At 35.2% G+C, this 13,067-nt stretch overlaps 1 protein-coding gene across 1 annotated transcript; it reads right to left on the reverse strand.

Annotated features, from left to right (window-relative positions):
- Positions 1–5,173: 5,173 nt before the first annotated feature.
- Positions 5,174–7,352, reverse strand: LOC143540492 (uncharacterized). The gene is made up of 4 exons (XM_077033797.1): positions 7,265–7,352; positions 6,766–7,151; positions 6,552–6,678; positions 5,174–6,015 (listed from the first exon to the last, which is right to left on the reverse strand). Exons 1-4 carry the CDS (start codon positions 7,350–7,352, stop codon positions 5,174–5,176), a joined length of 1,443 nt encoding a protein of 480 aa, XP_076889912.1.
- Positions 7,353–13,067: the final 5,715 nt, after the last annotated feature.

Genomic DNA, 13,067 nt, shown 5'->3' on the forward strand with positions numbered 1-13,067 from the left:
TCAAAACATGAGTCGGACCGAAGAGATCCATATGTAGAAATTGAAAAACGGATGAAATGGTATTAATCAATTTTGGCTTATAAGTTTTTCGATGATGTTTACCCAAATCACAAGCCACACATTTTTCAATAGTAACAAAATCTTTAACGGGTAAACCACGCACCAAATCGATTTTAGCAAGACGGTTCAAATTTTTCATATTGGCATGACCAAGACGACAATGACAAAACATGGCATTATGTTCTGACACTTTTAAAATCAAGCAGGTTATTTCATCAAAAAAAAATTTTGTTCATGTCGATCACATAAGCATTATCTTTTCTTTGTGATCGAACAAGAATCCAGTCTTCTGGTATGATGATACTATGTTTAAAAATCAAGCACTCTTTCTTAGTAAAATGAGTTGAAAACCCTTAATCACATATTTGTGACACGCTCAACAACTGTGCTTCAACTCTGGAACAAAATTGACATTTTTGAATTTTAAAACACCGTTACATACAGTACCCTTGTGCTTAATCTTCTCCTTTTCTCTTCTCGCAAAGGACACATACCCACCATTAAAAATTTGAATGTCATGTAGTTGGGAAATGTCTCATGTCATGTGCCTGGAACAGCCACTCTCAACATGCCAAGGTCTAATGATATTCCTCCATAGTTGTTCCTGCACGATGTGCGAGATTAGTTAGACTTTGGTACCCAGTCCATAGTTACACTAGGTGACCCTAACTCATCCAAAGTTGTCACAGGTTGCCATGACATGTCCCTTTGATCATCTAAGATTAAATTTAATGCCTCTTTTACCGGATATTTAGGCAACCATTTAAGTCTACCATTGTAAGATTTGGCATTATATGTACGAATGGATGACTTGATCTCCGGCTTTTGAGGGTCGAAACAGACAATTTTGCCTTTTTCACTTGTTTCGGTTTAGAAATCGTGTTCGTTCTGGAGACCAAAGCACCTTTTCTGCCCTCTTTATGAAACATGTTGGGTTTGGTCTGATGAGCACTAAACCTGCCAGATTTGTGTATGTTCCAATCATCGTGAGAGGGATTAGCCTGATTGTGCCTGAAATTTTGTGTGTAAGCATTATGAGGCATATAAGGCATATTCCTCTGATAAAATCCATAATAAGGAACATATGGACGATGTGGACAGTTTCTGGCAATATGACCGGGAATGCCACAGTTAAAACAAGTTTGACGTTTGACATGCAAATTATTTTGGACAACTCCTTGTCTGGACCGATTGTGTGGACCGGCTTGTTTAACATGATGTTCACCACTTGTCACACTGTTTAACTTACCACCTTGTTTGTCACTAGAGAATCTCTCTTTCACAAACTTAGGCGGTGAGTACTTGTTGGAATATTTTGATTTTTAAAACTTATTAGAAATCACATTATTAGAATTCAAAGTCTTAACAGAATCAACCACACAAGAATCCTTGCTCTTAAAACCAGAGCCTACACAAACAGTTGGGATAACATAATTTAAAACAGGTACATTTAAAGAAACATTAGAGTTAATGTCTTTATTATTTGAAATACCCGGGTCATCATCCTCATCAGTCCAATCCTTAATGATTACTTCATCTGCACATGAGGCAAACACATTAGAACCGTTCACCCTTGATGTAGGCGCATCAGTTTTTAATGAGTCAACCGTCTCAGTATTAGCAAGTTTACCATATTTCATATCTTTAACCTTTTCTTCCTGCTCTTTGGTAAGAGGAAGACCAGTGTAGTTGTGATTATATGGTGGGGGTACTTGACTATATCATATACCCGCTCCCTCATTCTCCTTCCACCATAACTGATTTTCAATCATGGAATTAACTACTTTACTGGAACCATCAAACTTTCTGAAATCGAGTTTAGCCCTTTTAAATTTTTCAGTTAGATTTAAGATTTCTAACTTAGAGGCTTCTGGTTCAGCAGTTAATTCAACAATTTTCTGTTTAACATCTAGATGGTGACAACATTTCAGGCTAAATTCAGATTTTAGTTTTGAAAAGTCTTTCTTTTGAGCCTCAATCTTATCCAAGTAGACTTTTTCAGTTTTCTTAAGCTTATGATTTTCAGATTTTACCATTTCCATTTCTCTAAGAAAGTTACTATTGTGAGACTTGTAAAGGTCTACTTTATCAATACAAGCTTGAGAGCATAGAGGAGAACTTACCTCAGACGAACTGGGAGAAGTGAATGCCATAAATGCAAATTGGAGTTCCTTGACTTGTTCCTCAGCAGCATTTTCCTCTTCAATCTTTACCACACGAGCAAAGTTGGCAGTTTGATTGTTTATGTTGAGAGCAGCCATCTGATCAGACCATGAGAACTGTTGAGCAATCATACCCCTTTCACCATCACCTGAACTACACCTAGATTCTCCTCTAGCATTACCCACTGGAACCAGTTCCCTTTCCATGTTTCCATCCTTTGCTAGATTGGTGCACTCACAAGCAAAATGACCCGGCTCGTGACAGTTGTAACACCTCAGAGTATCCTTGTTAAAACCCACCTTCTGGTTATTCGGCATGTTACAATTATTTCTTCCGGTTCTCTTAGTAAATTTCTTGGCCCTAAGCACCCCATGGAAATTTGCTAAGAAATATTCATTTCCTCTACGTCATCAGGATGAATTTGATCGTGTTCGGCAGCCACTACAGGTTGAACCAAATCTCCCACAAGAAAAGCATTGTAACAGTTCATGAATCCCTCCATTAAAGCGATGTTCTCTTGAGTTTCTTTTGAGATAACGGGAGTCTGACCGGGAGAAACACCAGACGATTGAGGTTAAGCATTAACAGTAGAGGATTGACCAGGTTTAGCAAAGAACACTGGTGCAGGTTGTGGTGAGACATGTGAATATTGACCCTGACCCTGAGTGGATTTAAACATAGAGAAGTTGGGTTGAGGTTGAAATTTCTGTTGTCCCTTAGTGGTTTTGAACATGGAGAAGTTATCTTTGGAGATGAGTGCATTGTTTGAAGCAACATTATAACCAGCTGCACTATAGGATTTTGCATGGTTTATAGCACGTTGTTTGTCGTCCATGTCACATGCTTTGATGATAGCAATAACCTCAGACAGTGTTAACTTGTTGAGGTCTTTAGTCTTCTTAATGACAGCAACATTTTCATGTCCCAGCTTTGAGGTAATGAGTTAACCAACTTATTGTTTGTTTCAACAGCTGTTAAGTTGATGCTAGCAGATCTCATTTCAGTCACAAAAGCTATGAACCTCTGAAGCTGAGTTTCTAACGACTCTCCCAGAACATGATTAAACATATTGAATTTTTGTCGTAGTAGATCTTGACGACTTCTCTTCATATCCTCATTTCCTTCATACACCTCAACCAGTGCTTCCCACAGTTCCTTAGAAGATTGCAATTCTCTAAAACCCAGAGCAATCTCAGGTGAGAGTGCCATAGTCAATGTTGAGAGAGCCTTTTCATCCTCTTTCATTTTAGCAAGATCATCATCATCATACATAGCAGCAGGCTTCACAACAATCTCAGTAGAGTTCTCCTTCTGGTAAGTAATGACTTGGGATCCCTGACTATGCTTCTCCATAGTTTGGCATCTTTCATTTTAATGTACTTTTCGAAATGAAACTTCCACTCGCTAAACCCCTCATGAGATAGAAGACGATGCACGCGAGTAGTGGTCCCCATTATAGAGTCCAGTTCTTGATGGAGTGAAGCATTTGATGACCCATTGCTATTGATTAGTCGATTCATTTTAATTAACTTAGTACAAAAGTGATTTAAGTTCAAACAACTCTAAAGTCCAACACAAAAGGCCCAAATCTGATGGATCAGGCCCAACTGAGTTCACTGTTTACTTTGACCGAGAACCAGTACAGTTGACCAAGAGCTGGTATAATTGACCGAGAACTAGTGAATGTTGACCGAGAACTAAAGATTTTGACCGAGAATCAGTATTGTTGAATAGAGAACCCTCAAGTCTGGCCGAAAACCCTTGAACTGAGCCGAGAATGATCAAACTTGGCCGAGATCACTTGATTTTGGCTGAAATCTCTTAAACTGGGCAGAGAACTATGTTTAATGGCCGAAAACTAAGGAACACAGCCGAGAAATCCCAAAAATGCGTTTTTATGATCTTATTTTGGTAACAACTAAATCCTTGATTTTATGGGATTCAAATTGTTTCCAAGTAAAAAAGAAATCTTTGACCAAACCAACAGTTTCCTTCTTCTCCGATTTGATTCTCGCCGGAAAAACAACCAAACCACCAAAGTAAGTAGATCTTGAATCCGTTAATATCACAATAACGAGCCTGAATAGGTCAAAGGATCTGATACCAATTGTAAGTCCCGAAGAAAAATCTTTCAATATGATATCAACAATCTCTATGTTAGTGCAGAAATCTAACAAGAGATGATTCACAAACAATGAACAAGAATACGTAAACACAATGGGATGCTTCAAAACATACGTTTATTATGCCAGATGCTTAAGCAATACAAAACTCGTGTAACAAACCAAACAAACTATATATAGGGTAGTCAAAATACTATCCCAACAAAGTCCCAAAGCCCACCGAGATCCATAAGGATCTCGGTTTACATACAAAATCCAATACCAAGCCTAACTAAGTACAAACCATCAAGTATAGACCCAACACAACCATACTCACAGGATAGGCAAGATCAGGCCTAGTGTGAGTTAAGTATATCAGTCCATAAGACTTCTGTAGTTTACTGCATTTGCTTTATCAGCTCGGTCTTCTATCATCAACCTCTCACAAGTATTCATTTGAGTATCTGCAGGAGTACAATTCATCATACCAAACTTCTTTAACAAACTTTACTTTTCTTGGCATAAGAATAAACCATGTTAAGTTTGTTTTACCTCCAAGCCCATAAAGAACTTCAACAGCCCCATATCAGTCATTTCAAACATTTGATTCATGCCATTCTTGAACTCTGCAATAAGCTTTGAACAAGGACTAGTGTAGATTATGTCATCCACATACAAGCACACATACATAATTTTCTTATTATCACCAGACTTAACATATAAAGTTGGTTCACTTTCACTTCTCATTTACCCATTATTGATAAAATTGACTACCAATTTTGGAGTACCATGCTCTTGGAGCCTGTTTAAGGCCATACAAAAGCCTTGTGTTACTTGTATACATAATCTTATTTTCCTGTAACAACATACCCATGAGGCTGCTCAACACATATTTCTTCGGTTAAGTTCCCATTCAAAAATCTGGATTTAACATTTAATTGATGTACCAACCATCCCATCTGAGCTGCCACACTTAAAACAACTCTTATAGTTTCAAAACGAGCTACTGGAGCAAATGTCTCTTGATAATCAATACCATCTTGCTGAGAATAACCTTTAGCCACAAGTCTTGCTTTGTGCTTAAGGATATTCCCATCTAAACCCACTTTGGTTTTAAATAGCCACTTTAAACCCACTAGATTCTTACCTTGAGGCAGTTTCACCAATTCCCAAGTCATATCTCTTTTAATTGCATCTAACTCAGTAGTCATTGCTTCCAGCCATTCTTTCTTGTCAGCAGCTTCATCATAATTTGTTGGGTCTGTGACATTCAAAGCAAACTGGCAGTTATAGAAGTCGGCATCAACATCAATCTTTCTAGTATCTGCAATAACATCTTGGATATGTAGAGTTTTAGGCTGAAGTGGTGAAGTACTAGGGTTACTTTGGTTGGTGGAAGAAACAGTAGGTATATTGGGTGAGTGTGTTTGAGCTGATGTTTGTTGGCTATTTTGACTTGGTGAGTCATTTTGGTTAGGTGTTTGTGTTGATGAGGAATATGTAGGGCTGTTAGGTTGATTATCGGTTTCAGACTCATTTGAAGGAGAAATGGGAAACGGATCAATGTAGGCTTGAGGATGCTGAGTTGGATTGCCGCTTCTAATTTTCAATGAATTAACATCCCTTCTGGTTAGGAACTTCTTTGTAAGAGGGTTGTAGAGACGGTACCCTTTGCTTTGAGACGAATAGCCTATGAAAAAACATTTCTCTACCTTATCATATAACTTTCTTCTAAATTGAGCTGGAATCAAACCATATGCCACACATCCAAACACCCTTAAGTGATGTACAGATGGCTTTTATTGTACCATGCCTCATAAGGTGTTTGATTTCTTACAGCTTTGGTAGTTGCAATGTTTATAAGATAAACTGATGTAGCAACTACTTCAGCCCAAAAATAGTTTGGCACAGACATTTGCTTCAACATACTCCTGGCCATTCCCATGACTGTCTTATTCTTCCTCTCTACAACCCCATTATGCTCAGGGGTATAAGGAACTATACGCTCTCTTTTAATACCATGATCTTCACAAAACTTATTAAATTAAGACGAGGTAAACTCACCCCCTCTATCAAATCTAAGAAATTTTATTGTTCCTTCACATTCTTTTTCAACCATGAGCTTAAAGTTTTTAAACTTAACAAGAGCTTCTGACTTGTTAGCAACAAAGTACACCCAACACATTCTTGTATAATCATTAATAAAGAGTAAGTAATAGTAACTACCTCCTAGGCTCGAAACTTGCATGAAACCACATAAATCAGTATGGATCAGTTCAAGTCTCTTCGTTGCCCTCCATGACTTGTAAGGAAATGATTCCTTAGCCTTTTTACCAACAATACATCCTTGACACTTCTCAACATGTTATATAGGTGTAGACCAAAAACCATTCATTTATCATGCAACAACTTTAGACTTTGAAAGTGATAATGTCCATACCTCTTGTGCCATAGTACACACGTCATCAATTGCACAATCAGGAGTGATGTTATCATTACTTGAACTTAACTTAGATGCATCAAGGAGGAACATGTTGTTAGTTTGTATAGGAACAACCATTAGAACTTGGCCTGAGGTTTTACTCTTGATGACACATTGATCATCATCAAATAGTAATGAATACCCCTTTTTCATTAACTGACCCACACTTAGCAAATTATAACCCAACACTCGTGCATAATACACATCATCAAGTAGTCTAGAGTTACCATTTTGAGTGATTATTTTAATAGCTCCTTCTCCTTGAACTATTAATTCTTTCTTGTCTCCAAGTCTGACCACCATTTTGAATGACTCGTGTAGATGAGTAAATCCTTTCTTGCACCCTGTCATGTGGTTGGACGCATTAGTATATAAAAACCATAAGTGGGTAGTATTACCCATGTCTGTTGCATTAGTTATTAGAAAATAATGATCTTCAGTGATATCCATGAACAACCTTTCCTCTTCTTCACCGTCTTCATTTTCTTTGGCAACGTTTGTTGTCGGTTCTTCATTGTACCAGCAATCACACTTTGCATGACCATACTTATTTCAATGAGTACAATGAGGAATTTTGGATTTCTCGTGAGGCTTCTCTTGGCTTCTCCCTCGGCCTCTCCCTTTAAATGAGAGACGACCTCTACCTCTTAACGAACCGGTTCTTAATGGGTCATGCATAATAGGGGTGTTTATGGATTGGTTCGAAACCGTAAAACCGTTCAAACCAGTTATCGGCTTGGTTTCACGATTGGTTTTCTGTCTTAACTTTCGGTCGGTTGGTTTGAAGATTTTCAAACCGTAGAGAACGGTTTTGTTTACGGTTGGTATCAAAAACCAACCGTATAAAACCGAACCGATGATTTAATTATATATATTTTTAAGTATCATATATTATATATGAATACAAATATATTACCAGAATTAAATAAAGTTCATTTAATATACATACTAAATACCAAGTAAACATAAAAACGATGGGCTCATGTGCTGAGCCCAAGTCCAAAACATAAAAATGTTAAGCAGCCTTTCAAATTTCAGTTGAGAACTCAAAATCGAAGTGTTTGTAAATTATAATGAGTGACATATAATAAAATATTATAAATTATTTTGGACTTTTTGTATAAAACCCCAACGCGGTTAAACCGTGAAACCAAACCGGAACCAAACCGTTACTAACGGTTCGGTTTGGTTTGGTTTAAGAGTTCAACGGTTTGGTTTTGGTTTATGAAAATCAAAAACCGTTACTAACGGTTCGGTTCACAGTTTGACCTAAAAACCTTGAATACCGGACCGTGAACACCCCTAATGCATAGCCTGTAAGGCTTGTTCATCACCACTCTTGTTTCTCGAGGGTTCAGCTATTAATTCTTTCCTCTTTTGATTGAAGACACCCCATAAGCTTAACTGGAGTGAGGCTTGACAGATCATAGGCAACTTCAATGGAGGGTACCACAAAATCGAATTTAGGTGTGAGGATCTTAAGAATTTTCTCTACTATTGTTTGATAAGAAATAGTGTCCCCATAGGCTCTCTTTTGACTTACTAGAGCCATAACAACCCCAAAATATTCTCCAATAGGCTCTCCTTTCATGGAGAAAATTTCAAAATCTCTCCTAAGACCTTGTAGTTTATAGCCTTTAATTGTGAGTCACCTTCAGGCTCCATCTTTAACACTTCCCACGTTTCTTTGGCCGTGGAGGCTGCAGAAATTCTTGAAAATAGCTGATCATGTATGCCCTGCTGAATTATGGTCATGGCATGAGCATCCCGCTTTTAGGAATTTTTGAGTTTGTTTTGATCTTTCTCTGATACAAAAACACCATCTTGAACTAGGTCCCATAGATCATGTGATTGGAGGATGGTCTTCATACGAATACTCCAATACTCATACCCTTTGCCTTTGAATACAGGAATCGGTGTGGAGGCAGTCAGAAGAGTGCTGGTTTGCTCGGCCATCGGGTAGATATGGTAATTAGGGTTAGGGTTGAGTATATATGAAGAACTGGATCAAAAGCCGATGCTCTGATCTGCTGGCATCAGATGGATAATAACAAAGGATAATCAAGTTATGATGAAGGTTATTAATTGAATAGATAATATATAATTGCATGCATCAGGAAATCGACGAGCCCTCTTAAATAGAGAGTCTTACAGCGCATAAAACCAAGAAACTAGGTCAAAGCAAAAGACCAGGACTCTAACTAACTTGACCAAGTTCTTGGCATAATTATTCAAATTTAAAACAGACTTAGAAATCTTACTAATCTATTAAATCAAAATAATGCCTCCACATGTCCTTCTACTAGGCTGTCCGCCTATGCATCCATGTCACCTTATTTCCATTCCTAGATTGTCTAATATTGTGCCATTTGTCATCTCTTAACCACAAAACCATATCAAAAAAACCCGGTTCATTTACCATTTACCATAATCAACAAACAATCCAACCACTCAATTTTCTCTCTATTCTGTATACGAACATACCAAACTTACCTAAACCTAATACGCCGCTACTATTCTACACTAACTCCGGCCGTCGTATTCCGCCTTCTCCGTTATTCACCATGTTATTCTTCAATTCCATCTTTGTAAAGGTCTACAATCGTTTGGTTTCCGTTCAATTCATGGTTTGTCATACCAGATGCGATAAGGTTAGGTTATCGCAATTGATGTTTCTTATAACAGATCGATTCTCCGGTGAACATGATAAAGGTAATTAACAGACGATTTTTCACCTTTAGATTCTTAATTATTATAATAACATCCGATTAATATATTCCGGCCAAACGATGAAGTTGTTCATAATTATTTTTTATAACATAACCTTAGGTTAAAATAAATTTACGGTCATATTTATATTATTTTCTTTAGTCAACAATCATAATTGAACTTTTCATTGTTTTCCGGCCACTTTGTTCTTTATGTTTTTATTTCCGACCAATTTCCATTTAGATTTTCATTTAATTCCGGCCAATTAAATATTTAATTTGCAGTCAATTTGAAAATATTTTTTGTAGTCAACTGTCATAATTGTATTCTTATTTTGTTTTCTGTGATTTTCCAATTTATGTTATAATTGTCGATCAATTTCCGTTGACTATTTGATTTATTTTCCTGCAATTTATTATATAATTAAATTATAAATTACATATTAAATTATAATATTCATTTTCCAAAATTAATTTATTCAATGATTTATTACAAATTATTACCAAATTAATGTACCTAACTAATTCCAAGTTTAGTTTACGTTTTGACTTACTTTTCAACTCATAATTTTTGAAAGTTTTGACTAAAATAACCGTATTTAAGTAAATAATTTACCAATTGAATGTTCTTTATTTATTTTGATATTTTAATATTTAATTTTTAAAATTTTTGACTCAAACTAACCGTATTTGATATTATATTAAGAAACAATAACTTATTTTTGGAATATTTAATTTATAATATATGAAATGTATGATTATATTCAAATTCAAATTTCTTTAAAAAACGTTTATATTTTTAGAAACAATAAGTTATTTTTGGATATTATAATTTAATATAATACTGTTGATTATATGAATTCTAAATCTAATATTTTTATTTTAATAAACTTTCTATACGTAGCATGTTTAACAAAATTAAACCTCTCGACATTCTACTATATAATATGTAATCACAAATTCATTTTTCATATTCATTTTTTCCCATTCGTATTTGATTTATCATGTAAGCTTCTACACTTTTGATATTTGTTTTTAGTTTTCTGCCACTTTATTTAACTGTTTTATATTCCATTTAAGCATATTTCAATGGAAGCTCAGACCTTTACCATGCTAAATGAGATTGATGTTCTCAAAACATCAACATCAACTCTTAAGGTTATAGTTCTGAGTCTTTGAAGTATCAAAGATAACAATAATGTCAACAAGGATTTTTTGATGGAGATGGTTTTAATGGATGAACAGGTAAAACTGTATTTATTAATCTGTACATATGTTATACTTTCTACATTATATCTTTAATTCAATACTTATATTTTTAATGACAGGAGAATCGAATCCAAGCCACCGTTTACAAACAGGACTCTAACCTTAAGAGTTTTTGTTTGTCTTTTGGTGGTTTTGTTTAAATTAAGTTATTGTAATTTTCAAGTTTGAATTTTAAGACAATGTAATTTTATAATACTCATCTCCAATGTATTCACGGCCAAGATAACTTTTCAGGTGTTTAGGAAATGGGAGTTTATGTTGGTATAACTTTTGAAGACTTTGATGATGTTTTTATATCAAAGAACATGGTTAGTGTTTTTGTTTGTCTTTTGGTGGTTTTGTTTAAATTAAGTTATTGTAATTTTCAAGTTTGAATTTTAAGACAATATAATTTTATAATACTTTTGTAACAAATATGAACAAGTAGTATGTTAACTTAAACGTATGTTTAAATTGATTTTTTGTTAAGACATGTTATTTCACCCGCGTGTCACGCGGGTCTATACCCTAGTAAACAAATAATTAAATTAGCCTTCATGCATGCAGCTCACATGAGAATGAATTAATTTTCATTACCACGCTCCTCTCCCTGGATCCGTTGTCACGCTGCTTTAGGGTTTGGTGGTGTTTGGAGAAGTGTACATGGATAATAGACACCGGATTTTAAGGGTTATGAACTCAAATATAATTAATTTTTAAAAATTCGGATATCGGATATTCAAAAAATCTCAAAATCACTATCCGAATCAGAAATTTAGAATATCCGGATAATTCTGATTCGGATGTTTTTGAACACCCTTACAAGAAACTTATTTGAGGGTCCTGGAGCTTGAGCTTCGAAGGCACTCTGAGTGCTCAAGTCAATATTTTGTATGAGACATTGATATTATTATACATAAGCATAAAAGTATAAGAGCGAGAGTAAAGATGATAAGTATGAGAGGTCGGGAGATAAAGAATATGTGATGTTATTCCCTGGAGATATATAGGGTATGTTTGGCAAAACTAGCTGGTAGTTGTAGCTGGAAGCTGCTAGCTAGTGACTGAAAGCTGGTAGCTGTAGCTTTTTAGATATATTCAAATGTTTGGCAGAGTAGCTGAAACTTTTAATAAAATGTATAAAATTACTAAAATTTGCATAAATAAAAACAATAATAGTAATGTATTTAATTTTGAAGGTTATTTAAGTAAATTAAAATACTAAAAGCTTGTAGCTGTTTTTAAACGCTACTAGTAGAAGCATTAAGTTTTTTCTCTTAACCTAAAAGCTTCAAGATCCTTTGACCAAACAAAACTTTTAAAGCTTCATGCCAAACATACCCATAGTCATCTACTTTAGGGAACTTGTAGCCACGTTCCACTCCTAACTATGCTTATGTATGACGTTATTCCTGTTTTGAGGTAATATCCTTTTAGGTACTATAAACGTTTCATTTCTCTGTCCGTATAGTCTGGTTCATATGATGTAGTTTTTTAAGACGATCGATATGATATTGCTCTTGGCCTGTAGCCTTTTTCTGGCTTGTATTAGTTGATTATGCACTTATACTAGGGGTGGCAACCTTGACCCAAACCATTCCAAATGGGTCAATTTGGGTTGTTTTAAAATTCAAATGGGTTGAATTGGGTCATAGGTTTTAATTAAATGGGTCACTTGAAATTCCACATTCTTATTTTTTGGTCAAAATGGGTTGACAAATTTAACTACATGGGTCGATGTGGGTTAGTGTATTAAGGAAAAGTGACATGTTTGGGTTGAAATGGGTTTTAGATTGGAACGATATCGGTTTAGGTTTCGGCTCGGATCAGCTTTCGTGCCGACACGAGTTTTAGCACTGGACGGGTTGGGTTTCGGTTTCTTTCGAGTTTTCGCACTAGACGGGTCGATTAAGGTTTTTGATTCGTTTTCGTCGACATTTCGGTTTCGGTTAATTTGTCGGGTTTTTTTTTTTTTGATGAACGAGGTTAGCGGTGAAAATATTTTGGTTTTTTTACTTTTTTCGTTATTTGTTTATATTTTGAGTTATGATTTTTTATTTGTTTTTTTTTGAATTTTTTTTTGAGGGATTTTGGTCTTAATAGAAATCATCAAAAAATATTCAAAAAAATTAATAAAAAAATCATAACTCAAAAAATAAAAGAAAAACAAAAAATGTAAAAAAACTAAAACGTTTCGTCCATTGTCCTCGTTCAAAAAAAATCGACAAATTAACCGAAACTGAAATGTCGACAACAACGAAACAAAAACATGCTGAAACAAGCTGTTAAGTGATTAAAGAAACT

The sequence above is a fragment of the Bidens hawaiensis genome, unplaced genomic scaffold (genome assembly GCF_021521415.1).
Source record: "Bidens hawaiensis isolate Kalapana, Puna unplaced genomic scaffold, B.hawaiensis_p1.1 tig00000001_1, whole genome shotgun sequence".
Lineage (NCBI taxonomy): Eukaryota > Viridiplantae > Streptophyta > Magnoliopsida > Asterales > Asteraceae > Bidens > Bidens hawaiensis.

Excerpts from the sequence above, each read along its gene's own strand:
- LOC143540492 (XM_077033797.1), bottom strand. The coding sequence starts at position 7,352 with ATGGTCATGCAAAGTGTGATTGCTGGTACAATGAAGAACCGACAACAA. Across the intron at positions 7,152-7,264 it reads GACGGTGAAGAAGAGGAAAG|GGTGCAAGAAAGGATTTACT; the intron begins GTTGTTCATGGA and ends ACCACATGACAG. Across the intron at positions 6,679-6,765 it reads TGTGTACTATGGCACAAGAG|TGTCAAGGATGTATTGTTGG; the intron begins GTATGGACATTA and ends CATGTTGAGAAG.